This window comes from Athene cunicularia (genome assembly GCF_003259725.1).
Source record: "Athene cunicularia isolate RWA chromosome 19 unlocalized genomic scaffold, athCun1 chr19_part1, whole genome shotgun sequence".
In the NCBI taxonomy this organism is placed as follows: Eukaryota; Metazoa; Chordata; class Aves; order Strigiformes; family Strigidae; genus Athene; species Athene cunicularia.
This window is the reverse complement of record NW_020799124.1, coordinates 1957200-1984776: the sequence shown is the minus strand read 5'-3', so window position 1 is coordinate 1984776 and position 27577 is coordinate 1957200. Positions and strand designations below refer to the sequence as shown.

The following is a 27577-nucleotide window of genomic DNA, read 5'->3' as shown; positions in this document are numbered from 1 at the left end:
GCTGGAGAAGCCCAAAACTGATGCTTCTACAACGAAGGGATTCGGGTGTTCCTCAGTTAGACACACCGTCAGCAGAGGCTCGAGTGGATGTAGAAATGTTGCTAAATCAGTTAGACAGGTATTAAACCCTGTATATGATACGACCAGGATCTGTCAAAATGGTAAACTTCAAGTTTGGGCCTGCCATGGGGGGGGGGAAACTGAGTCACGCAGAGAAGGAGGTTAAGAAGCGAAAGTACCGCTAGCCCAAGGTTTACAGAAAGTATCTGTTTAACGACCAAACACGTGCCTGGAAGGGTTAAGTTTGCAAAGCAGGCCCTTCCTAGCAGAAAGGTTACTAGCGCTCCAGGGAGCAGACAAAGATGCAGCTACTGGAGTCAGCTGCCGCAGACCAGAGATCAAGAAAGGTCCAGCAAGAGGGGCGGGAAAGAGCAGGTTCCAGGATTTTAAAGCTGAGCTACACAATACACGTACACCCAAATATTGGCAAGATTTGACCTCTGGTCTTGTGCTTAATCTGGTGGCAAAAACGGCCAAAAAAGGAGCAGCCATGAACAGCAAAGCACCAGACAGTAAGCTTCTGGCACGAGAAAAATCTGCTTTAAATGAAAATTCCTTCCACTCCATGAAAGCTTGGAAACCCAGAAACCACGTTTCTGCCCACCCAGAGTTTGACATGTTACCGGTCAGGAGAAGCTGCTGCGGGCGCCTGGCCCCGCACACAGATCCCAAACTCACTCCTCCTGAAGTCTCTAGTCAGGACCTCCCATCTCTGTTACTGCTCCTTGCCTGCACATTAGCCCGGTGCCTTTGCATTTTGGATATCATTTCCTTTTTCCAACTCCGGGGCAGCCAGGCTGACGTTCCCGAGCGAGGTGCGGTGCTCCGGGGAAGGCGGTAGCAAAGAGGCCTTTCCCCAGCAGTCTTTGTGTTTCTTCCCAGCTTCCTTCCAGCGCTTTCTTTCCCCCACCACCCCTCCGAGCGCTAGCATTAACCACAACCACTAACACAGCGCTGTCACTCGCTGTGTATTTGATGCCAACCAGCCTCCCGGTCACTAGGGACCCCGGTTGGATTTGGAGGAGCTGCTGAGTGTCCCCTTTCTTTGCTCCCTGAAGACAAACCTTTCAGGTGTGCAGAAAGCTGTGCATTTAACAGGGCACACGGGACAAAGCGCTTCCTCTGTGCCCCCATCTCAACAAAAGGATGATGATGTGAGTGAAGCGGCCAGAAGGCAACACTAGCTCCAGAACCGCCCGTGTCACGGCTCAGCCCGTGACTGCAAGAACACCCTCTGTTTTCCAGATAATGCAACCTTTGGCAGCACCTGCTTACAAAACACACGGGCGGCACTGTCAACACTTCTTTCATTCGGTCCTCCGAAAGCCGCTCTCCCTACCCTAATGGGAAACTGCATTTCTTTTTACTTCAGAAGATCTTTTGGAAAGCACAAAGGAGAGCCAGGATTCTTAGCAGCCTTTTCAGCCTTTAAAAGACCATCCTCAACAGGTCTATAGGCATGTCATGTGCATATTAATCATTTTCTAGCACTACAAACCCATGATGACCAGCTGCTTTCTCTGTGCTCCTTTTCAGAAACTGAGCTGCTAGTTAGTTGAGACATTCACTGCAAAGCTGGTTTGGCTGCAAACTTGATTGGCTCATATGTTTCATCAAAGATGAAAGATCTGAAAAAATGACAGCAGAGGGCTTGAATGGGAATCATTATGTAACATAAGTGCTGTTATTATTCAGAGCATATCATGTGTTTATATCAAATATAAGTGCCAGATTTTTATCCGAATAATTTCAATAATTGCAATTCCCATCCCACAATTTATATTATCTGCCAGAAACCTGAAGCAGAAAAGGCACATGCACATACTATAAATAGCCTATTTTTCATAAACAGGCAGAAATGATCAGAATAAATGTCTCATCAGAAAACACAATGTAGGAACTTAAAACCTGACTGCTATTATGTGCAGTCAAGCCTCAACAGATCTCAGAGTGTTCATTTCTATCCCTCAGCTCTTCCCCCACACGTACCATGTCATTAGAGGGTAAAGGCGCCGCAGAGCTGCTCAGGAGCCCCGGGCTGAGGCAGGGGGCCAGCCAGAGCCGTGCCCCCCAGCAGCCCCGGGCCCGGGGCTCTCGCCCGCTGGCGTGGCAGCACGAGCACAGACGCCTCCTCTCCTCTCCTCTCCTCTGCCAGGAGACGAGCTGCACTTCTTGCATTTCTAATCTCCAAACGCGTGCAGTTCCCGCACTTTTAATTTACGAGCGTTCGGTGGGGGACCCTTCTGACTTGGGAACATATTGGCTCGGTCTAATGCTTGGAGATTATTAAAGTCAGAGCTATACTCCACTATCAAGTCTACAGATCTTTTATTTAGAAGATATGGTGCTCTAAATGCACAAAGAGCTCCCCGTCACCTTCACATTAAAGCCCCTAGTGCCTGGTAAATGGAATTATATAGCTGTCATCTCCTTTCCCCAAAGTTTTAAGAGTACAATGGGCTCATTTTTTCACACTCCATCCCAGCTTCAGAACTAAGAGACCTACTTTGTATTGATTTAAAGTCTCAGAAATAAATAAACCTGCTTCACCAATGTGATTCACAAGAAATTCATGATACACTATTGCATGATATATTTCAAGCTGTGGCTCCAGCTCTTTTTTTCCTTTGGTGAGTGATGGGGGAGGTGGGAGGTAGGGGGAGGTTTCTACATGGTACAAACACTCATAAATCCCATCTGTCTCAGTTAGGGGTTTCCTAATCTAGACACCAGCCTTATGAACAATATTAATGATTGTCTCCGTGATATTTAAAGAACTTGTTTTGGTCATTCCCTTGGTCACCTTCTGGAGCCCAAGATAACCTGCTGATTCAGAGACTGCCCACGGGGACAGCCTGCAGTGCAGGTACCTCTGTCACCAGGACAGTGAAACTTTGTGCCCTTTGCAGGGCAGCTTTAGGCTTAATCATGAGAAATGTGACAATCCTCCAACGTCGTTCCATGTGTCCAGCGTGGAAAATCATTTCTCCGCAATTCACTGCGGAAAAGCCTCACAGGCAGGTCACCCTGATACCCCCTAGCGACACCCCAAGAGATGGGTGCTCAGGGCCAGTTATTCTGGGATGTTTGATCAAGAGGAACTGGGATACAGTCCTGGTTGCATGAAATATATATCGGGTTTAGGATACAGGAGTTTCCCTGGAAGGTGCAGGAAGAGATTTAGATAGGCACAACATGGACCACTATGCTAAACTCCTCTTTAGTGGGAATAAATACACACACAGCCCCCACAGCACAGGCACCATCCACATAGATAACCTGATCAAGATCCATATTAAAAATGATAGAAGGAGGGAGGGGGAAAAAAAAAAAAAGTCAACAGAAATCTATTAGACTTTCTTCCCTAAGCAAACATAAAGGGACTGATAATGCGATGCCTGGAACGTAAATTGTCTCTAATGGGAACAATACACAAATATCACCACTTAAAGAAAGGCAATTAAAAATAAAATGTAGAAATGGAGGGTGGTGTTTGTTTATTTGCACTTGTCTGAAGTCCAGGCATCCATCCTGCTTACATTAATTTCTCTCCGTAGAGCGAAGACCTTTGTGTTACCAGGACTGCCATCAAGCAGACATCCCCAGCAGCTAACGCCTCTCACTGGCATTAGAAGAAATGAATTCTGCTCTCTTCTTGTTGCCAAATATTGCTGAACTGAGACTGACTCTTACAAGAGCTCTCAAACCAGACTGGCTTTGCCAGGGTGTGAGCAATGATGACCTATGCCAGGGAGACCTCCAACAGCACCGAGGTCCTGCATCGGTTCTGAGAGAGCTGAAGAACCCAACCTCCACCCATGAAACCACCCCTGCTCTCACCACCCCACCCGCCGTCACCCCCCACGGCACGGCCAAGCGGCTCCTCCTGCCTCCTCCACCACCTGGGCCAAGAGCGGGGTAACCTTGGGGAGCTCACGAGAGGAACCGACCCACGGTCGCTGCTGCTGAAGTGTCGGTTTCTGTTTGACATTTCCTAAACCCTCTTTGATTAGCATTCTCCAACACCCTGCGCCCATACGTATCTTCCTAATAGTCTTGCTGTGCCACTACAGAAAGATTCATATCATGCATTAATAATTATAATGCTTCTTTGAATGACAGGGATGGCACTTGCTGTTCTAACTCACATGATTGCTCTCACATGATTGCTTTGATCTAATCCCAAGACTGGAGTCATCTTGAGCAGATACTGAGCTATCCCTGCCTTGAATCTCAAAAAAAAAAAAAAAAAAGAGCTTTCCACATTCTGCGTTTTACAGTAAAACCCCTAAACGGCATCAGTCTCGCAGGGCTTCTATTTATTTTTCCAGACTGTGAAATTGAAGGGTAAATATTACTGCTTGCGATACCGAAGACCGATCACTCACACAAGACAGACTGACGGACTGTGTAAGCTTCCTACTCCTCATAGGAGCTCCTCCAGCCAGTCTCAGACCTACCCAACAGCCTCCCGCATGGACACAGCACCCCAACAGCTCTGCCTGTCCCTCCCAAGCCCTGACCCGTTGTCTCACCCTGTTACTCGAGTCCCAGGACACCCAACGAGCTCCACAGCTTCCCCCAGCTGCGACCTGCAAACATCAGCTCAGAGCGCCAGGCCGGGTATGGCCCCGTGTCACTCAGAAGACACTGCAGAGCAACCAACACCACAGAGCCACCTTGGCTCAAGTGCCTCAAACTAAACTTGTCTCCCTGAGGGCCTTACGGCTGGGTTTGAACACCGTCCGCGCCAGCTGGCTTCAAGCTGGCTCACGTACACGCCGCTCCTCTGCCTGCCAGGAGGATGCTCCCACAGCTCAGCTGCAATCCCGCCCCAGATCTACACTAACGAAACCCTAAACCTCCTCAGAACAGCCACCCTGATTGTACTTCTGGCTCTGACAGTCAGTACAATTCAAGACTGAGTTTAAAATACACAGGTATTTTCTTCTGGCCTTAGGCAAGGGGGTTGTTGGGGCGTTGGGTTTTAAATGCAGATTGTCAAAACGATCCTTGCAGCAATTATGGTCTGTTGTATCAACAAGTCCTCAGGGACTCACCCACAGTCACGTGATTGACACATACACTACGCTATCTTGACACAGTATGGCACCTCTCGTGTTAACGTCTTCACCATCCACAAGCAGCGTCTCCATTAACGGGAAACGTACTCGAGAAAGGGCACTGGACAATTGCTGGTACTGGGCTTAGAAGTTTCTTAGATATTTACATATTGCATTAGGAAGTCATCAAATTTCCACTAATCAGTTCATCTCCCAAACACCTCTCTTAAAGCTGTTCTTCAGAAATGTCTTCTCCCCCTAAAAAACACCAATTCACAGTGCCAGAAATAGTCCAGCCCTAATTCCCGAGCTCTTCCAGGTCTAGAACAGGTTACACAAGCAGACACGTTGTTTAAGATCATGCTGAAGGCAAAAACTTCAGATTTCTTTCTGTGGATGGGGTTATCTACCCTGCCAGTGCACCACTGCTGGCACGTACTTTCCATTTGATGAGCCCAAAGCACGCTGCAAATACAAATGAACTAAGGTTCCAAGACCAAGCTGGCGGCAGGTAACTGCCATTATCCCCACTCGAATCAAAAAAGCCAGCCCACAGCCAGGCAGGCACTTGGCTGCAGACTGGGAAATGAAGCCCAGAGTTCTGGTGTTGAACTATGCTTTGAACATTTCATATTTTAGTGGTTTCTGACACTTCACCTTCACTGCCTCTTTCCCTCCCTGGACATATACTCCTGGCAGGTGGCATTTGTCAAGCTCAGGCTTGGCACACGTGGATGTTCCTGACAAACCAGGCCAACAGCACAGTGTCATGGGGTCCCGGGGACGAGCACACCAGAGGGTGGGTTCAGGGCCTGATGTTTCATTTGGGCAGGCCAAGCCTGTAGAGTTTGGGAGAAAACAAAGCTCAACAGGAGGGAGAGGAAACAGAACAGTCTGCTGGTTAGATTCTTCCCTTCACCTCCAGAAGTGAGGACCCCTGTCAATGTCCTGTTGTGAAGCACAGTCTGTGGGACAGTTCATCCTCATTCAGGAAATGAGCTGCTTGACATACCAGGTGGAATATCTACACAGCAGACTGATGTGTATCAAGTTAGTAGTGGTTCCTGAAAATCTCTGCTGAACCTGGCTTCCCCTAGGAAAAGCCTAGAACACGGAGCTGTAGAGAAAATGTGATTGAAAGTCACTATTTGTTTACGTTAACAAAACAGTATTAAACACAGGATTTCTTTTAAACGCAAAAGACAAGGAGGAGCAATCTAATTAAAAATAGGTCAGCAGCAGACTTGGGAACATCCTTGTGAGGACTGAAATGAAATGGAAGCTTGAACCATATAAGCAATGCATAAATGGGGAGTGCTGGACTCTTCAGCCTCGCTTTTATTAAAAAGAAAACCAATGGAAATTAACCTGTTAGGGCACGGTGGCAGCACAGCACCGCTCTCACACGGAACTGCACCATGTTTAGCTTATGACGAGGAAAGGGAGTTGAGGGAGGTGGAGGTATGGGGGTGGAAAAAGGGGGAGGCAGGGAAAGTTAAAAAAAAAAACAAAAACCTCTGCCTCAGCAAAAGTTTTCATTAAAATTTTAGACAAATGATCTCTGTGTCCTTCTCCCATGCTGCCTGGGGCTCCATGCTATTTCTATGCAAATAACAACCTCGTGGTTTATATCTTATTATTTCCACCGGAGCTGCAGCGACATGACCCGAGACGTGTGTGAGGTAGACAGCGAAAGAGAGAGAGAGGGAGAGAAAGAGAGGGAGAGGGAGGGAGAGAGATGGAGTGGCTGCTCGCTGAAGTGTGAAAAAATATTGTCAGGAGTGAGCAGCAAGAACAAAAAAAAAATTGCAGGGATAACGTGTTTATTTCAGCCCCTCTCCCCATGTGAACCAGCATCTTTTAAAATTCATTGGGCATCAGGCGATCATGCACAATCCATCTGCTTTCACTTTATCATTTGCATTTCATGCCTCCTGGCTTTTGATGTGCTGATACTTTGATGCAGTCAGGAGACGCGCATTATCATTATTTCAATTTTCAGGGGGGTCAGCGGGCTCAGCACAGGCGCGCGCACACACTCACAGGAGAGGAATGAAATGTCATTTCCACCTCTCCACCCCCTGCTGAAATGCAATGGTGAAGACAAAAGGGGTACAGATGAAATGCAGCCCTGGTGCCCCACACGCGGAGTGCTGGCCCCACCACAGAGCCTCACACCTTCTCCCCGGGTCCTTCCCGTGCCTGTCCGTCTGGACTATAAACAAAGACAGCTTAATCAGGAGCAGAGGGAAACCTTGTCCAGCTCTTGTGCAGTTTCTTGTCACCCCTGACAGGCAATGGGGCTGAGAGAATCCTTAAACCTGCCTGATATCAGGTGTCTCACAGTGATATGCCTCTCTACTTACAAAGCAGCGACACGGGCGCCGTGAACAGCCAGCGTGTGATTAGTCAACCTCCAGAACCAAACATTAGCTTCAGCTAAAAACGATATTGACCTTGAGCTCATCATCTACGTTATAGGTTACAGTCTGGTTTTGGCAGCTGGACCTTTCCCTCTACACCTAAACCCTCAGGCTGGTTTTACATAATGATAATGAACAAGACCAGCAACAGATCTGCTGGCACGTAATGTTTGTCACAGTCCCCTGCTCCCCCTGTAAATTAAAAAGAATCCAGTACTTCACAGGGAAAAAAAAAAAAAAATTGAAAAATATCAAACAACTTTCCAGAAAAAACCTCACTGCTCTCTGAAAGCCTAATTGTCTCCATCGCTGCAGAAACATTTTTGCATTGCACATTCTCTTCTTGCAGAGAGAAGACATTTTGAAGAAGATGTGTATGCAGACACAAGACTACGCATAAGCTCTGTACGGCATCGTCTATGAAGACAGTATTTAAAAGTCACCAATGGAAAAAATTGTCCCAAATCTCTGACACCTAATTGAGAAAAGCTAAAGAAATATTTGCATGCAACTGTGTTAGAAAGCATTCAGTTCCAAGTGTCATGCAAGGAGGCAGTTCCATTTATTTGTTGTTGTTTCAGTCACGGTCTTTCCTCCAGACCCTGCCAGCTGGATGGGTGACCTTCTAACTCTCACCAAGTAAAGCACCGACGTTGCTGCACGGGGCTCTTCTCACCATCTTCTCTAAGGGCACAAGAAGCAGCAAGGCTCACTCACTCCACAGAGACACACTACAATAGGTTTCCACCATGAGACCCTTTTGGGGTCTTACTCACACAGACAAACGAGGACACATCATACATCCCACCCAAACAGCCTCTGCATTCCTACAAGGGGAGACTTGGCTTAACTGGCCCCTGGCTGACAGAGACCTGACTTCTAGCCAGAAGAAAATTCAGACTGTCCATCCAAATTCAAGGGACAAGCGTTGAACATACAAGAACGGGGAGACAGAGGGTAAGTCTGAAGTAGATGCTGCCTCCCTGGCAGGATGAGGCCAATGCGTTCACATTCACCACTCGCTTCAGACCCTCCTTAGGATCTCAAGCGGGCTGAGCTCAGTTGTTTCAGGTTAGCACTGGGTGTCACTTCACTACTTCAGACATACTTCTGGGACACGATTATAGCTGGATGCATTCAAGAAGCTCTGAGCAGAAATGCAGGGACTAGCAAATGAAGATCATATGAACCAGCAGGGCACATCATGCAACATCCAGGAGTGAGTGGGGACTCCCAGTCTCCCACTATTCAAAGACAGGTAAACATTGTTGGGTCTGGGCTTAGCTGCCTGACTAGGAAAGCTGGATAGAATGCAATAGGTTCCTCCTTTGCCTGACCTTTAGGCAGGTAAGAGGTTCAGTGCCTACATAAAAATATACACCTTTCCAACAGAGCAGGGAGGAGAGAAAAGGACATGTGGGATTATCCAACCCACTGAGATTCTTGGGACAGGATAAATCACTCCCAGAAAGCATCTCCTTCTGCTGATGCCTGCTGACAGATGTCAGGTGCTTTATTTAGACTCAATTCTTAAATTTTAAGTGCCTAAAATTTAGTGAGATTAATCTAGTCCTATAAAAACAAACATTCACTCCACGGTTAGAGTGGAGTTAAACCTGGAAAGAAGAGAGCAGAAGAGGAGGACTAAACAGACTGGCCCTGCCATCTGGGAAACTCTGCAGGGTCCCGATCCCCAACAAATGACAGCTGGAACCAGGCAACTTACTCCACTTCAGCAAGCACTAAACTGACTCGATTTCTTTTTAAAGGATGGATCTTCAAATGCCTCTTTTCCTTCCATTGATGCAGGTGTGTGTGATGTGTGTAAGAGATCTAACTGAGGGTGCTGCATCCTAGAGTTGATAGGATCAATGCCTCATTTTCTGCAGAGCCCCCTTTATTCAGGGAAATAATTCAACGAGAGCCTATTTTCCTTTTATCTCCCATTGTCAGGCAGGCACTCCTTGAAACGCAGCTTGCGATGAAGCACAACCACCCCAGGTGCTGGAGAGTGCCTGAGAACAAAGCTGCACAATGGGGAAGGGCACTCGCGCCCGCACAATCCCAACTCCCACGTAAACAAAGCCCTCAGTGAGAGGGACAAGAGCGGAGTCGGCTGTGAGCCGTGTCTGCTCCAGACAAGGAGCTGGAGGCTGCGATATTAATAGGCTTGGGGCAGCAAGGGAGAAAAACTGCCTCTGGTGGGGAAAAAAACAGAAGAGCCACTTTAGTAGCGAAAGCTGTAAGTTTTCTTACGGCTGAGTTATTCCCTCCCTGCCCCCACAGCTGAGATTTCCAGCAGGTCTGACCCCTTGAAAATCACCATCCACACACGCTTCCTCAGGCTTCAGTGCTCCCCCAGGATTAACACAACGCTGTGGATGGCTGAAAGTTCAGGGTGATTCTGGCCCACGTCTTTTGAAACACGGTCTTCCAGACACTGGAAACAGCCCCGTTTCTTCTACCACAGTACACACTGGGTGGGAGAAGATGCTGCCCAGTCAGTGGGCTTGTCCACTTCTGTCATTTAGTCATTGCACACAACCTACGTTAAAAGCTGCTTCTCCTTCTTCCCCTTCACCTGGTTCATGCTCAAGCCCTTAAATCTGCAGTTCTGCCTAGGTCCCCTGCCAATCTCCAACCAGGATGCCCAGAATAGTGCCTCTGGCTGTCAATACAATGTTCCTGTCAAGTGAAACAGGAGCATGAAAGGACTGCTTTCTGACCAGAGAGAAAAGAAGAAAGAAAAAAAAGACTGCGAAGGCATGAAAGTTTCATAGCTGCTGCCCTGTGTCAGTTCTCCTCCTTGATCGGTGGGAGCCCGAGAAGGGAGAAAGCAAAAGGGACTAAGTGCGATGACAGGTACCGCGGTGGCAGCTCCTGGAGTCTCCAGCAGCACTCACCAAAAATACCCAACTCAATTCACAGAGCTCTGAAGACTGAAACACAAAGACTTACTTTGTTGAGAGCTCCACAGCCAGTCAGGATTATATGAGAGTTCTCAACCTGGATAGTCCTCTGACCTAGCCGAACAAGGTAAGCCCCAATTCCAATTGCCCGACATGTAACCTTAAAAAAAAAGAAAAAAAAAAGAAATCACATTGATTTCTGTCTTACCACAGAGCCAAAAGCTATCGATTCAAACATCTAGATAAAACTAGGCGTGTTTGTATTACAAGACTATAAAATCTACTCTCACTGCAAAACTCCAGGAGCTACTTTTTTCTAAAACACAGTATCTGAACATACGTGTATTTTATTTAAAAAAAAGGAGAAGCAGTAACTTACAGAGCAAACACGAAGCCAAACGACTGGTTTCTAGAAGCGGTTTAAATTTAGTCTGAAAGGGCCCCAGCCCTGCAATGGTGTCAGTAACATTGCTCAAAGCCTACAGGAGCCAATTTACATCAACCAGAAGTCTGATCCCAGATGTATCTTCTGGGTATCATTGCAGGATTTTTAGCTGAAACAGACAATACAGTTTGAAGAATAGAAAGCAGTGGGGGATTACCAAGTTGATGGTGATAATACTCTCATAGGCTAAAGATGATTCTCCAGCAATCATGCCAGATCCTCTGAGGTTCTCTATTCCAAGTCCGTCTTCCTTTCCGATAATATCTGTTATCTTATACCTGAGGGAGACACAGACAGCCTTTGAGTCACAAGGTCCAGTGATTTGCTGAATCAGTCTGCTACAAAGAAAATGAAAAGTGGCTAAATATCATTAAGGTTCCAAAGAGTAATGTGCATAAAACCCGGCCAGGATCCGTACGTGGGCTCATTCTGCAGCCTGAACACCATGGAATAGGCCTACATATGAGCAGGCACAGCAGCACTGCAAAGAGGAAGAGCCAAGGGAGAGGAACGCCTGTGAAAAGTGCTCTTCTGTCATTCCCACGGGACACGAGGAGCAGGCTGATTATACAAAAAAGGGCAAGAAAGGAAGAGAATGCAGCCAAAAGGAAAAAGAAATAGAACAAGAGATTATAATGAGGCTCTTGCCTTTATTTTCTTCTCTCATGACTTCCTTCCCCAGCACGGTCCCTCCTTACTCAGCACTCTCAGACTGGAGCCTATCTTTTCCACTAGGCCCTTCCTAAGCAAAATACTTGAGCACCTGCTTAAGGGCTTCACTGAAGAGAGCCTCTAGCTTCCCCACCACACAGACAGGCACCCTGCACCCAGCACCACCCTTCTGTTCCTGCAGAGCTCGCCAGTCTGCAAACTAGGCCTCTTTTCCCTTCCTAAGCACACCTTCCTCTCTCTAGGGGGGAGCACCACTACGGCTGCAGTCTGAAACAGCTTCTTTGCACCTCATTTTCGGATGTGCTGCCTTTGGGGTGTAGCTGGGAAGATGCAGACACCACATGTGTGGAAAAACCATAGGCTATGAGGCAGTTCAGTGCAACTCCCGCAGTCCAACCCTTCAAAATGAATGGAGGACTCAGCCTTCACTCAGGAATTCTTTTATCCTTTCAACAGAATCTGGCAGAAAAGTATTTTTTCCAAATTTAGGCTGCAAGTCTTGGGGCAAGAATCAATGTTCTGGTCATCTGGTGTTCACCATGACTTGGGCCCCCAGGCATTGCCTCAAACAAGGCACGGCTTGGTACAGCTTTTAACTCTCTTGTTCCGTGCTCTGACCACATGCAGCTGTGTCTTGCTGCGTACCTGGACGTAAAGATCCTGAAAAATGTCCTAGCTGAAGACAAGGATGTGCCCGTGCATCCCCTTTCATACCCAAGGATGAACAGAAAGTTTTTCATTCTGACCTGTCTGTGCTTACCTGGACTCTCCGTTGTCCTCCACATGTTCACAGTGAACTGAGTTCAGGGCACTGACTTTCTTATAGTCTTGAGGAGTCAGGTACAAGTATTTGTATCCCTGCAGGGAAAAACAGTTCATTCATCTCATCCCCATCTGTAGCCCCCTCCCAATTCCCAATAACTCTTTCTTAAAAGGCAGTTTCAAGGGAGTAGAATTTAATTCCAATAGTGGTAAGAACATCCTCTCTTAGCATCAGAGCTCCAGCTGAGGCTGGTGAAAGCTAGGGATGTTTTCAACATTGAGCACTAACTCATTCTGGATGCCAGTCCTGCTGCCCGAGAGATCCAATGCCAAGAAGAACTTTCAACCTTACAGTCTGGCAAATATTTACCCTCACCTCTATTAGAAGAGGCGGTGTAAAAATGTGATTTTTTGGTGAGCTATTACAGTTTCACCTCCGACTCCAGTGCCTCCTTACCTTGTATGGGTCATCTGGGTCTTCCCAAGCTACATGGAACATGTGCCGAATCTCCTCAGCCAAACCAATCCTGGCTCCACTGTTGGCAGCCACATAGATACGGGGGATGCCATGTGTTCGAGCAAGCTCTGAAGCCCTGAGGAACAGCACATCCTCTTGAGGCCCAAAGGAACCGATTCGGTATGTAATGTCATTGCCAATGACAATGATATCCCGGCCCTCTGGGTACTCGGGGGTCTTCAGAGTCATCTTCCAAGCCACCATCCCAATCTGCAATCAGAGAGCAGAGAACAAAACCCAAATGTTTATCTTCAAGATGTGAAAGGGAGGAATCATGCAGGGGCCATTGCTCTTACGTGTGTTGCACTTTGGGAGCTCCAGCAGCAGCGGCCCTGCATGTGCAGCCGGCGCAGAGACAGCTGGCGGGGCTCCATCCCCTCCCCACTCCCTGGAGCACATCCTCCATTGCTCTTTTCCCACCCAAGGCACCGATACTGGCCCTCATCTCCCCGTTCAGGGATTTGTCACAGGTCCAAACCGCAGTCTGCAAATGCCCCTTTCGCAGGGCGCTGCGTTTATCCCTTGTGCCAGAGCTGAGGGTGAGGATGGACACGCTGCTGTACAGGACGCCCGACCATCTGCTGAGGCCACCCAGGTATCACCCCAGAACCTCCTCACCCTGGTTCTCTCTCATCTAGCCCTCATTTTAATAATCCTTTTATTTCATAAACACCTCTTTTTTTTTTTTCTTTTTTTTTTTTTTTTTTTTTCCCCCCCTGTCCTTCCTTTCTATTCTTGGGGTCTTCCCTTTTTCCTTCCCAAATACTGCAGCAGTTCCTTTCCGAACCTGCCCGGGTAAGTAATGCTTTTCGCTGCATATTTTTCTTTTAAAAATCAATGGATGATCTCTTCTGGCCCGTCTTATGGAGATCAGCAACATCTGTACCCTGCATCTCCCATCCCTCAGCTGCCGCGTGTCGCTGCACCGGGGAGCTGGCCATCCTGGAATGCCATTAACAGATGGAAATAGCAGCGTCCCTTGAAAGCCACATGCATCACCCAGTCTCTGCTTGCCCAAGGATCATAAGCTCCGAGTACACATTCCTCAAGCCGATTGCACATCCTCTGCAATCAGGAGGGTTGAAACTCTCATTGTGGAGACTCTGAATTCTGAACATGATGAACTAAAGCGGGAGGGGGAGAGGGGAGAAGCAGCAGATAGATATGTGCCATTTAATCCAAATCAAAATGGCACAACACACAGTTGAGATCCAATCAGCATCTGCAATAAGATACGCCATAATAGGCTCATTAAAAAAAATAAAAAGGCAGAGGAATTAATCAAAGGGTCATTGGAAGTAAAGCAGGCAGCAATCCAAAAATATTAGAACCAGCTACTGGCAGATCCTTCCCTTACACCTCCCCTTTTGAGAGCTGAGATTGCAAGTTAACAGAGGGATGGTGTTTCAGTTCACCTTCTCCTTGGTCGCAGTTTCATCCACTGCTATTTTGACTGATATGTCGTAAGGGATTAATTTGTTTGTCTCTGAATATTTGCAGATTTACAGTTACATCTTAGCAATCCAACTGCAGTGTTTGCAAGAGAGAGATACTGCAGCAAAGGCAGGAGAATAAATCCCTAGAAGTCAGTGGGATGCTTTGCTAAAGTACCAGTATTATTGCAAAATTAAAAGGAAAAGTTGTAAGGCTGTAAAACAAGTGGATGCAGCTGCTGGTCGGGCACACAGACCAAAAAGTGTGTGCAAAGAGACCAGGGGTCACACAAACCAGCAGTCCAGAGTCTGGAAGAGCAGCCTAATTCATCCCAAACAAACCTATACAGCCAGAGGGGTTCCTTGGCCTTAGAACAAAGGTGAAAAAAAGAAGAAGAAATGTAAGCTTTGTCCTTCTGACCTGACCGTTGCAGGAGAAGAGATGCCAGGGGCTGGATATTGTGTCACTGTTCTAACTCTCAACTGCGGCGAGCTTGCAGTTAGAAACAGCAGGTTAAAAAAGTCTGCAAATCCAAAGTTAAAGGCTCCAAGATTAGCTTCTAAGAAATAAGGGATGCCCGTCACCTACTGCAGCTCAGTTCTTTACCAGATTTTACAGGGTGTTTGTTTCCTGCAATAACTAAAATCCCTAAGTAGGAACTTACCAAATCCTTCTGATACCACCTCAGAAACCAGCTTTAGTTATTGACAGAAACCCGCAGGGAAGATGTGGTAATAGCCTCTTTAAAACTGTACTGTAAACTTGTTTCAAAATAGGACAGAAGTAACAGTAATTTAAGGTTTTTGCCTAAGTGGTCATTTCCTTACAGCTACCCTGATCCACCAGCCAGGACCACACCAGGAAGCTTCAAGCACCATCAGATGAACACAAGCCACACCAGCAACAGGACGAACGCTCGGGGTTTTTACACGTTAAATGTTTGTCACCGCAGTGAACTGCAAGGTAGAAACACGAAACATCACTGCCAGAAACCTACACAATAACCACAACATACTGAAAATAAAATCCCAGCACCCTCAGCTCTCACGTGAGGCAGCTGAACTAACACTGGCTCCAGGGCTCACGACCAGCGACTGAGCTCAGCGAGTATCCAGGCAGGATTGGTCCCACAGACTGTCTCGCCTATCAAGAGCTAAGAGATTCTCCCCACTTTTGTCAGCTTGATGATTTTTTACAGTACAAAACCCAGGAAAATTAAAATAATTTCCTATTTAGAAGGAATAGTTCCCTAACCCAAGATTATGTATCCTGTACGTAAATAAAATCCCTTTTGTAAATGCTCACTAATAGAATAGGGAAAAACTATCTAGCCAGGGCACAGCAAACACAAACTCTTGAAAACAGTTTATAGCTGATAAATATCAAGCGACCATATGTAGTTTAAGAAAAGAAAATTGAAGTGCACCACTTCATGAACTTGTGTCTTTTTGCCTCCCCAATACAGACTGTGTTTTGTGCCATTTATCCAGTAATAAAAATCACAGGGCACAACTAAGGATTTTTTTTTTTTTTTGCTATGAACAATGTAGATTCTGGTTAAATTTATGGGCAGCGGAGTATAGCTTTCTATCTCAGAAAAAAAAAAAAACCAAACAAAACAACCCAAGATGAGATTTTTAAGTTAACGGCAGCATGCCAAAAAAATGGAGAGTTCACAGGTTAATTAGACAGGCTGAGCTAATCACCTAAGAGCACTGTCAGAACAATAATGGGTGATGGTAAGCGGCAGTGGCTTCAAAATGGGCTCTTTTTAAGAGCCAGCACAGTTTGGAAGTGCTGCTCCCACCACAGCTCTCTTCCCAGCACACCCAGGAATGAAGAAGAGAGGCAGGAAAAAAATAAAAGCAGGCACCGTCTTATTTAACTGTTTTTATGTTGGCAAAATGATTTGTGCCACGGTATTTCCATAAGAAGTGGAACCATTATTCTCCTGTAGGAACACATTTGGTTTGAAAAGTATCACTGGACAGAACGTGAAAATCAAACCAGATGAATTATTCACAACCCCCGATCAGAAGTGATCATTATTTCTGATGTTCCAAACTGTGATTAGGATTCAGTGCTCAGATGTCATTTGCTCCCTGAATAGCACCAGCAATGCAGAATTGCATGACACACATATATTACGCACAAGTTTTATATATATAATTTTATACACACCTTCTCCCACTAGATCTTTGGCTTAATGTAACCATTAACGGATAGTAAAAACACAGTATTAACTAACGTTCGTTTTCATGGTGCTCATAAATGCCATTAGTTTGACACACAGTGTCAACACTAATCATGGCCTAAAATTAACACCAAAATTGACTTCAACATTAATTGCGCTATCGATGTGAACAGTAATACACACACTGATGCAGTTACAAATTGACTGCTGGTGGCAGTCGGAGCTGTTGACAACAGGCACCGAGGGGAATGGGGAAGAAACCGATCCCGGTTTCCCTCCTGGAAGCACAACAGCCTCAGACGAAGGGAAGCCAACACAAACGGTGGCCAGTGTTCGGGCAGAGCGAGCTTGGAAGTCTCTTTCTAGCAGGAGTGGTAATTCCTGGAGAAACACAGCTGACAAAATCTGATGTAAACACAAACAGCTTATTATTTGACAGCATCTACGCTTGAGCCACGCCAATGGTGTTCATCTACTCCTGTCACAACCGGGATGATGCCTGAGCCTAGGTACTTTATGCTGTGCTTCATTTTATTTATTTACAGCCAAATCTGGAAATCTGAACGTGGGTCTTGGAATCTCTAAGTAGGACAACTGAACTTACAGAACCCCGACAACAATTTTGTCTTGCTCCCATCTGTTGCGTCTGTATCGTATTTGTCAAAAGTATATGTAAAACACGAATACATTTGTATGTCGGTATTTATTACAGACAAAAGTTATAATAAGAAAAGAAATGCAACAGTTGCAGCAGTCTAGCACGTGAGCAGTGGGAAATGTTGAAGCTGAACGTTAATGAAAGCCCATTTCTCCCCTGCTGCACACACATGTTCAGACGTTGTTAAATCAAGGAACGTGTGCTTTATTTCCCCTTCACAATCTCTGTCTACGCTGGGGGTAAACTGTGTCCACTGACCCCAGGATGCTGGATCACTCTGCTGCGTGGCCATGGACAAGGTGTGTGTGAGGAAGGGAACAAAGACAGCCCCAGAAATACTACTTGCTGCAGACATGGCAATTCTGGCATGCCATCATGCGAATCTGATGCCCAGAGAGACTCTCTGCACTTATACTGTGACCTAAAGCTGTAAAATTTTTATCTTTGGCATGAACCAACTCCCAGAAAAAGGGCATGGTGCACGTGGCTTGCTAGAGGCATTCAGACTTAATGCCTTGACAAGGGTGGAGTGCCAAAACCCAGGATTCCTTCATTCTCTTCTTGGCTCTGAAAAAGGTGTCATTTAGCGATCAGAGCAGCGGTGGCGGGCGGCACAGCCAAGCACGCGTTGGCACGGTTCTGCTGAACAGCACGCGGCCAAGTGGATGAGGGATGGGAACAAACAGTTCCAGGATGAGAGGTGACAAAGGCTCCCTCAGTGCAAGGCGTCGTGCAGTACCGTGGGCCCAAGGAGACGTGAATTCCGTGTTGGGTCCCTGCGCTAGACCAAAGGGCACTCGGACAGCAAGTCAGGCAGCAAACCAGCAAAAGGCTGGCTGATGTTCGGGGAAGGCAGATGGACACCCTGAGCCCCAAAGGGAAAGCTCAAAAAAAAAACCCCGTTAAAGACAACGTGAAAGCAGTTTTTACTGCACACACAGCTGTGTTGCAAGGTATGAGGCTTGCACGGTGTCTCCTGGGGGTAGCGAAAGGCATAACGCTGAACCCAAACCAAACTCTCTTATCAAATTCAAGTTCCTGCTGCAAGCCCACAAAATCAACCGTGAGCGACACTGCCAGCTTTTTCCCCAAAACAAAAGCATTTTTGATGAAGCTTTCCAAACTAAACAATAAATAACTTCTCCCTAGGCACAGCGTAAGGCTTGGAAACTTCAGCTGAAACAGTTTGCATCTGGTGAAGTTACAGATGGATAAAGATATATTACAGAGAGCAACAGAAAACCTTTCTGAGGAGCCTTCTGGTAGGCAAGAACTTCTGTGTCTACAGTACCCGTATTATCCATACACACTCAAACATATATATCAGAACACAGAATAAACTCTTTGCACCACCCCTTACATCTCTGATCAAGCAATGTTTGTATTTGAGGGTTTTAAAACCCTTCAAGAAATCTGGAGCTCTAGTTGCTCTTTGAATAAGACATGACTTGGGCAGTCACTCCTCTGAAAGCCCCACCTGTGACTGTGGGATTATTTCCTGGCCAAGAATTTAATCTTTGTAAGGTGTTGATATCAAACACTTATTAAATGCGTGATTTAAATGTAAACATTTGATAAAATTTGATTAGAAATCTGTCAAATTTCATAATACTATCAGTCATACCTAATTCTTTAAAATTTTTAAAAATAAGCGTTTCCTTACAACCTTCCAAAATTCATATTTTAAATGATTATGATCAATTCTAACTCAAAGGTCTACGTTAGAGGCTCATAACCTCTGTTTCTGTAAGGAAAGCCTTTTCAACCCTTGAACTTCTAGTACTGCGAGAGCATACACGTACCTTTTTTCAAAAATCAGGCCACGGGAGATACGAGACTGTGAGAAACAGCACACTGAAGATACTGATCTGCATGAATATTAACCCTTCAAACAATCTGAGGTGCTACAGAGCACTCCTGCTTCACTGTACGACCACTGTTCCGCTAAGGAGATGCTCCATATGCAGCGCGACACGCATCCATCCCAGCTCCAGCAGAGTTCAGAAGACCCCCCTACACCAGCCCCATCCTCCCATGCATACACCTGCTACTCTTAAAGTTACATTAAATGATCAAGGCATTGAAGTGAGGGGAAAAAAAAAAAAAATCATCTTTCAGTGATACTGGGGGACTCTCTTTTAATTTATACTGTATTCCACCTGGCACAAGACATTCCACCCTTTACTGAAAATAACACTAGTTCATGTCAAAAACCTGCTCTGTCCTGATCCCTACCCCCACGTCTCGTCGTGACCTCCAAGCATCTCCCTGATAGGGGCTAAAATTATCCTGCCAAAGGAGGATCACCTTCTGAAATTGCAGCACGAGTACTTCAGATGAGGAGACACCGCTTGCTGTGCGGCACAAACAGCTGTCCAGCTTCCCTGTCATTTAAACCCATTCCTACTGCCAGAAGAGCCTTCGGGTCAGGATTGTTCCCAAAACTCATCAAGAACAAGGGTTGGGAAACCCAAAGAAAAACAATTATTTTTGCAGTAATCTCTGGGAAAAATAGTGGCGGGGCTGGGGCAGGGGGGAGAGGCTGCAGGAGTGTTTTCCTTCACCTTCATGCTAACTCGGTGACTTTGCCATCGCCCGTTCCCTGCTTTTTCTCAAGTACTTACCGTCCGCCATAAGTAGCCCAGCGGATGTTTTAATACCCTGTGCCTGTCATAAAATGCAGGAACATGGGGTGACAAAGCAGAACATGCAGTTCAACTATTAAGCTTTGCTTGTATAAAATTCATTAGCTACACCTTTCAGCCCCAGGCAATCCAAGGAGCTGCCGAAGCAGAGTTTCCGCAGCCCTCTGCCCACTGCCGTCCGGAATTTCACCTGGCCAAACCTTCCCACAGTCTCAGGAAAGGGTGCCTGCCAACTAGCAGCTCCGATTATGGATTATTTCTGATCCTCATGCTACTGAGAAGGAAAAACTGTGACATCTAGTGCCGATAGGGAAAATGACACATTTTACGTGGCCACGGCATGAGCTGACGGGTAACGTGGGGTGTTGCTGCAGGCACTCCTTACACTCACTTTCTCCTTGTCCTTGAAGATTAGTTGGGTCTTATCAGTGGATGGTGCAGTCCTAGTGCCAGAGGATCACGGTAAATTGTAGTCAAAATATATAAAGTGCTATAGAAAAACATCAGAATGCCCAGCTCAAGAATGACAAGTAATTTATTGAGTTCTCCAACTGGCGGAGGGAATTACCTTTTCACACGGAGATTCCAGCTAATATGTTAATCTTCGGAACAAAGCCATCTTCAAGGGGCATTTGAAGAGGGTGTCACTACATTAAAGGTTGTGTCTTCAGCACAGCAACTGCAACCAACACGTTTTAAAATACTGCACAAGCTGCCACACACTCCTACAGTCCAGCCCTGTTCATTTGTCTGCGTTCACACAATTCCTGACCCTTTCAGAGATTTGCCCATCTTAGCACAGCCACATAACTAGAGAGCACCCTCAGAGGCTCAGGTGACCGGCAGGACAGCAGCGAGGTGCCCGGGAAAAGGCGTCAGCTCCTCTTACCCTGTCAAACGGGGTGAGGTGCTGCATCCTCTCAAACCCATCCCTCCCTGTAGTAGCGTAGAAAGTCCCAATCACACACCTCTACCCCACACACCCAGCGAAGATCTTAGCTAAAGACACCAAAGATTGTGCCACTAAAAAAATAAAAAGGCTTCCACTCATTTACAAAAAAATTAAATTACCAAAAACGTTAGAAGTCTCAAGTTATAATCTTGATAAGCATCCAGGCCATGGTATGAACTTAAAATATTCTTCTTAAAGACATTTTAGAGTAAAATGCGTAAGATTACAAACAAGTGGATTTTTTTCCTCCCACCTATGTGAACTCTGCATTTCAGTGGTCCGTGTCTGTCTTAAAAGTCAGGCTGAACATCCACCTCTGGTGCTTAGTTCTTGGTATGCTCACAGTTGTACCATAAATTACATCCCATTTGTCCCAAAGTCTATTCAGTCTTTACTCAGGAGCATTAGAAGGAAGCTATCGACTGGTGTTTGATTCTGCTGATAAAATACTGTCTTCCTCAGCTCCCTTCTACAACTGCTGGCTCTGAGAATTATTTACAAACTGTTCTCAACTTTTTAGTGTGGCACATTCAATCTTGTCAAGGGTGTTGGCTTACTGAAATCCAACGGTAGCAGATGGAGCTTATCAGAACAGGCTCACATGTGAGCAGAGGTGTCAAAGCAGCCAGACAACAGAGGACACTCACACACACACAAAAAAAACCACCCTGAAAACAAACAAACGAAAAAAAAGAGTAACTAGAGACCAGGACACAGTTCACAAGCTTAACAAGAAGGATCCAGAACAGAAACCGTCTAGCAGAAAGCTCCAGGCAACATCCAGGATTCTGTCTGCAGTCCAAAGCAACAGCAGATGCTCTTCAGGAGTAACTCTGGCTGCACTGAGCAGACAAGAAGTTGGAAAAAGGCCCTGCACTAGTGGTATCTTCTGTGCCACAAGAGCAGGCAGCAGGGCCAGCAGCACTGCAAGCTCCCCCGCATGGCCGAGACACGGGATCCTCAGCTCAGAAGGAGTGAGCACTGTCTAGGAATAAATAGCAAGTTGTATTTTCATGGTCCATTAAGTCCTTGGCTTCTTTGTTGAGACTATGAGCAAAGAGATAATTACTGCCAAATGAGGTGGTGGGCTACATGAAGTGGTCGCAAGCTAAGCAGAGAAAAATCTCTTGTATTGTGAAAGTTCTTGAGAATTCCCATTTCACAGATTTTCCTGAAAACATCACCGGGTTAGCCCAGAACATAAATTCTGAGAGGAGAGAAGAAACTCAGCTTCGAGCTCCTGCTCTGCCCTGTATCACGGCAGGGATTGCAACTCCGGGTGCTGACATCCATCTGAATACACTGACCACAAATCTCCTGGATTTTATGCTGGTTTCTCAATTTCGCCTGCTAGCTAAAACAATTAGGGCACTCAGCTCAGCTGAATGCTTTAAGAGGAAGAGTGTCATGACCCCTTTTCACATAGAGAAAATGTAATTGTTCATCCTGTGTAGCACAGCTCCAACAGGGAAGACAAGCCCTGCCTCGGAACAGCCGGCACCACCACGGTAAGGCACTCACTTGCAATGGGGGAGCAGCTGTGGCTGAGTCTCTGATCTAAAACAAGTGAAAGAGGAATAGGAGCCTAAATGCACTAAACAGCAGGTATATCTACCACAGTCCGAACTTTCCAACAGAAATTTCCTCTTTAATAACAATCACGTGATGTACAAGCTCTCAAAAGACTCTGGATTCGGAAAATCAGCAACTTTCCAAGTAAATGTGATTCTTTTTTTTTTTCTTAATTTTTCTTTTCCTTTCTTCCCAGTGAACGCTCCTACCAAGCACTCCCACCGCTCCTTGGGGTCTGAACTGGAAAGAGCTCATGCCTCCGGATCGCTGGGGCGCAGACCCCACTGGCACTGACCATCAAGGCTCGCTAACCAAAACTGGGGGAACGCTGTCTAACGTACTATCCAGCACGCACTTAGCAAGTTGAAATTCAAAGACTCTTTAAACATATTTGGCTGAACTATCCTCACAACACCCCAAAGCAGTCCCATCTTACTAGGATACGAACAGACTGAAGCAGTGAAAGCTCTGACTAAAGCTACCAAGCAAGCCACTGCAAAGCTCGGGCACCTCCACTTCCCTGCTCTATTCATTTCTTTAGGGATCACCTCCCCTGTAACACAATTTTCAGTGTATGTGGGCTTTCTGGCAGTTTGAGTCAAATACATCTATCCGAGGACAAAACTCTTCCTCAGTGAACTCAGGCAAGTTTTGCGTGCCGAGGAAGTGTGCCACGTTTTGAGAATGGTTCACCATTCTATGCTGTGGGAGAAGTGCAGAACCTATTAATATTTTCTCCTGCTCCTTGTGGCACGTCTCCTCTTGCTATGCAATGCTACCAGCTACTGCCACATAGACGGACTACCTCAAGGATCTCTGCTTCCCGGCAGATAACATGCTGTATTTGTCTGCCCAGATGCTATGCAGACTGATTCTCAAAAAAAAGCAGAATAGATCCACTTACAGCCTTAACAAAGAAAAGGCTTATGCTCTGAATTTATCTAGCAACCTGTCTCTTCCTTCTCCACCCCTGCAGCCATCTTCTTTGGAAAGGGAAACTTGAGCACACGTTTGTGGAAATTTGTTTCCTCAGCTGAACGGAATTAAACCATGAAAGCCTAAAGTCAGCTCATCCTGATAAAGGAAGTGCAGCACGGAGGAATGAATCTGTTCGGCAGCTCGTCACCTCCTGAATGTCACCTGTCCTTCAGACTGCTGCTGGAACCTCTTCCCCAGATTGCCCGCTCCCACCTGTGAATGGGCTATTGTGTGCGAGGGGATTCAATGCCACAGCCTCAGACCTCGTTCGGTCCCACGGCGGCTCGGCCGGCCGCGCAGAGGGTTGAGCACTCCCAGCCCTGAGCCACACGCCTCTCCGGGGCAGCTCAGACCGCTCCCAGGGCTCCCCCACACCCCAAACCCTGGGCTGGGCCTTCACCTCTGCACCTCACTTCTGGGAAGTCCTTAAAGGGCGGGTTAGAGTCCGTCATATCCCTCCACAAGAAGCAATATTCAGCAGACAGACTGAAAAATGTGGGGGGGAACATCATGTTTTCCCCTTGTTTTGTTTATCTCACTTTGCAGTGACTCAGCCCCTCGGTGTAACAGCCACAGAGGCAGGGCCTGAACCCATGCCTTGGATAACCACACTGAGTACCACAACAGCCATGTCATTTCTTTGCAGATTGAGCACAACTAAGTCTACCAAGGGTTAAAAAAAAACTCCTAATTTTTTTTTGGTGGTCTTTGGGTACAGAATCTCTTATAATAAGACTATTTGTATTCATACTGGCAGAGTAAACACTACATGTTCATGCCCAGGCAGCTCTGTGCTTGTAATTTCAGCAAGAACAGAGCTACGTCCCTCGGGGACTTTGCTGTTTCCCCAGCCACCATGCACTCAAACGCTGAGCGAGAGCAGAGAAAGAGAGAAAGATGATGGCATAAGCCACCACAGCCCCAGCTTTCACTAAGAATGTGGGGAATAGCTCATTTCGGGTTTAATTATACTAGTTAAAACATTTCTCCTATAGGCCAGCAAAAGACAAGGACGTAGTGCTCCCACAGTCACCATTTACTGATTAGGTTCATTTTGAAAACATCGTATTCAAAACCTTCCCCTGACAGGATACACGCAGTCAATAGTGATGAAAACCCCTATTTCCTCTCACCGCTGTGCTTGACGGTTACGAACAGAGCTTTTGCAAACCTTAAGTTACACATCTAGTAAAAGGACAGTATCAGTTCAATGACGCCAAGCAAAAATAACAGATACCACCACTTAGAACCGTTCAAATTGAAATTACTGTAGGAATATTCACATACTGAATGCCACCTAGCCTAGGCAAAAAATAAAAAACAAAAAACAACCCACACGTATCTTCTACTAGTTAGCTTTATTCCTCAGCCACTGCAATGCTGCAATCTTTGGCTCGCTAATGTAATAACCTACCAGCAAAAGCCCACCACAGCAGTCCAGCCTCCTCCTGCTTGTGCCGAAGGAGTAACTCTACTGCCCCGACAGCATTAGCAGGTTGTTAGTCACAAGTAAATCATTCACTAGAGGGGGATGTTGCACACACCTTGCCAGTGTGCTACACAAACGCTGCATGGTGAGTATTTAAATGGAAAGCATAAAATGGGTTTTTCGTTTTTTTAAGCAAATGAAAACATTTCTATTTAGTCTTGTAAAACATATTTTGCACAAATACAAACCCCAGTTACCTGGAATAGCTGAATGAGCACTTTTTAATTATGAAGGAAAAACAGCATAGGCAGAGGTTTGAAATGGAACCATCATTTACTATGGAGGTTAAAATACCCGTTGTATGGAAGGTATTAATTTTTAATGAAACAAAAATCTCATTTTCAGGTAAGAGATTTCATCTGTGAAAGACTGAATGAATAGATTTTTTGCCTGGCTGGTAAATTTTCATTACAATTGTCAAATCTAGTCCAAAACACAATGTACTGCAGGACATGGAAAGAAAAGTAGCATTAAAGAAAGTGCAACTTGCCTCATTTCCTCCTGGCAGCCTGTTCATGTGCACGAGCTGGCCCTGATCATCCAGCACCAATTCAGTGTACGTTAGTATGTCGGAAGGCAGCGGCGGCGTGGGCAGGAATGCATGTTCATTCATAGAATCCCAGAGTTTAATCAAAGACTAGATGATGAAAAGATAAATTCTTGTTAAGAACGTAATCTGCAAATATTTTTATTCAAACCACAGTGACTTAATATTCAAGACGAACACTGAAACATCCCTCCCCCCAGTCTGACTGACAATATTCAGCGGGTATCACTCACTCTGGAATTTAAACCATGCAACAGAGTTTCACCCGAAGTGGTGTATTTCGAATTATGCGATTCGGGACAGAATCCAGCAAATCAGACCCATAAGAAATTCTGCAACCCATTAACACGTTCAATGATGTACAAGTCCCATCCTAGGAACTATCACCCCTGAACCGTCTAACCCTCTAGGAAGGCAGACAGCAGGGCGGGAAAACAAAGAAACGTAAACAACAAACAGAAGGTGGTTTTTACATTTCAGCTTTTACCGTTTGACTTATTAATGGAACTACAGCAGCAGTGTCTCGAGTCCTAATTTCTTTCAAAGCAGACTCAATCCGTAGCTGTACAGACCCTGGGGGACCGTTTTTAGCCACTCCAGGCCACTCATTTCCCTGACAAGCATGGATGGCAACTGATAGAAGTGCTTTGCAGGTACAGAAGTTTAGAACAACCCACCGGGCCTTAAGAACACTTACCTGCCGAAACATCTCGGGAATGTCATAGACATAGGATGTTCCTAAAGACTGTGCCTGGAATCTCTTGGACTGCAGCAGGTCTTTGGTCACATACGGGGTATTGATCAGCATCCCATGAAGGGCCCCTGTTTATCCCCATATGCCTGGAACATAATCTGCAGCAAAAAACACCACCAATTACCGCTTAATCCACTGGTTCCACGCACCTATCTCATCCAGATTTTACCAAAAATCATCAAGACATTCCAGTCTGATCAGGCTTGTTTCTGTTCTCTACAAATATGTTAATACTCGCATATCCTGTAACACCGTGCTTCATCATGCGTTACTACCCTTTGGAGACAGTGCTGGACCATTACTGCACGGATCCGAGTATCACTGACTTATTGCCGTATCACAGCAGAAAGCTAAGCGAACAGAGCCACGTCCCCACAGAAAAAAAAAAAGCCTGTGACTTAGATGACTTCACATTCCCCAGTATTTCCCCTGACACTGTACCTATGCCGATGGATTGTGATAGCTGGGAGCAGAGAGGAGAAGTCTGTTATTTATGTAGTCGAACAGAGCGGTATCCGTATCTCCACTGACTGATCATGGAAGCTAGGTCAAGACTTGCATATGTCATTTGGCTTGAAGTTTTGATATTATAAGTTTAAAAGATTTTCCCAGAGTAGCAACATGAATTATCAGCTGCCATGCTTCATGGCACTATATATTCCGCTCAGCCACGACTCAGAAGGAAATCTATTTCAGCCAAGGAACAGGAGGAGCACTGCTTAACTGGGACAAGACTACACAAATGCTGCTTCCTAGAAACATGCCTGATGGAAGCACCACAATTACGCTGTTTTTAACAGAATGACGATCAGATCTGACGTTAGGAGCGGCACATCTTTTTCTAACTGAAGATGAATTAATTGAAAAATTCCTCTAAAGATAAAATTCATTAAATAAAGTCTCTTTTAGTTTTTAGATTAAAAATAGTAGTTCGTGTTCTCTTCAGTCTTCACAAGCGTTGCTTTGTGAAGTAGCTTCTTCAACGGGAGAAATATTTATTCAGGTAACAAGTATTTGTGACAGCACCTGTGTTGGGGTCTGTTACTGCACTTGGGGCCCAATTGTTCTTAAATCTCTGGAAAGCTTCAGAGCAGTTCTGTGGGAGCTGGGGAAGCCTGCGCTGAGCATCGCCGCTCATTACCACAGAAACTGTGGAACAAGAGATCAGGGTCGTTCTCTCATGAGGAATCTATTTTTCCATTCTTCAGAAGTCATGAAAGCGCCCAGCACATCAGTAATGTCTTAATTCTTTTAAAAGAATTCTCTAAGTTCAAAATAACCCTCTGAAAACACAGGAAAAACGATACAGATCCGAAGCCATCCTATAAACCTCTGTCACAAGGGGGAAGATTTTACTGAAGTGTCTTAAAAAAATAGCACCCTCAAGCTTTTAAGACAAACCTTCCTCTCAACTATGCAAAGAGTTAATTGAAATAATTCCTATCAGTATAATTTTTTTTTTAATAGAATCTGGTTTAATATCCGGGGGGGGGGGGGGGGGGG

General features: G+C 45.8%; 1 protein-coding gene across 1 annotated transcript in view; it reads right to left on the bottom strand.

Annotated features, from left to right (window-relative positions):
• Positions 1-27577, bottom strand: part of ACACA (acetyl-CoA carboxylase alpha) — a 129389-nt gene that overhangs the window by 34814 nt on the left and 66998 nt on the right. The window contains 7 exon segments of the mRNA XM_026861688.1: positions 10505-10615; positions 11058-11178; positions 12333-12430; positions 12792-13061; positions 25264-25410; positions 26018-26136; positions 26139-26172. Of these exon segments, the coding sequence (XP_026717489.1) occupies positions 10505-10615; positions 11058-11178; positions 12333-12430; positions 12792-13061; positions 25264-25410; positions 26018-26136; positions 26139-26172 (900 nt within the window).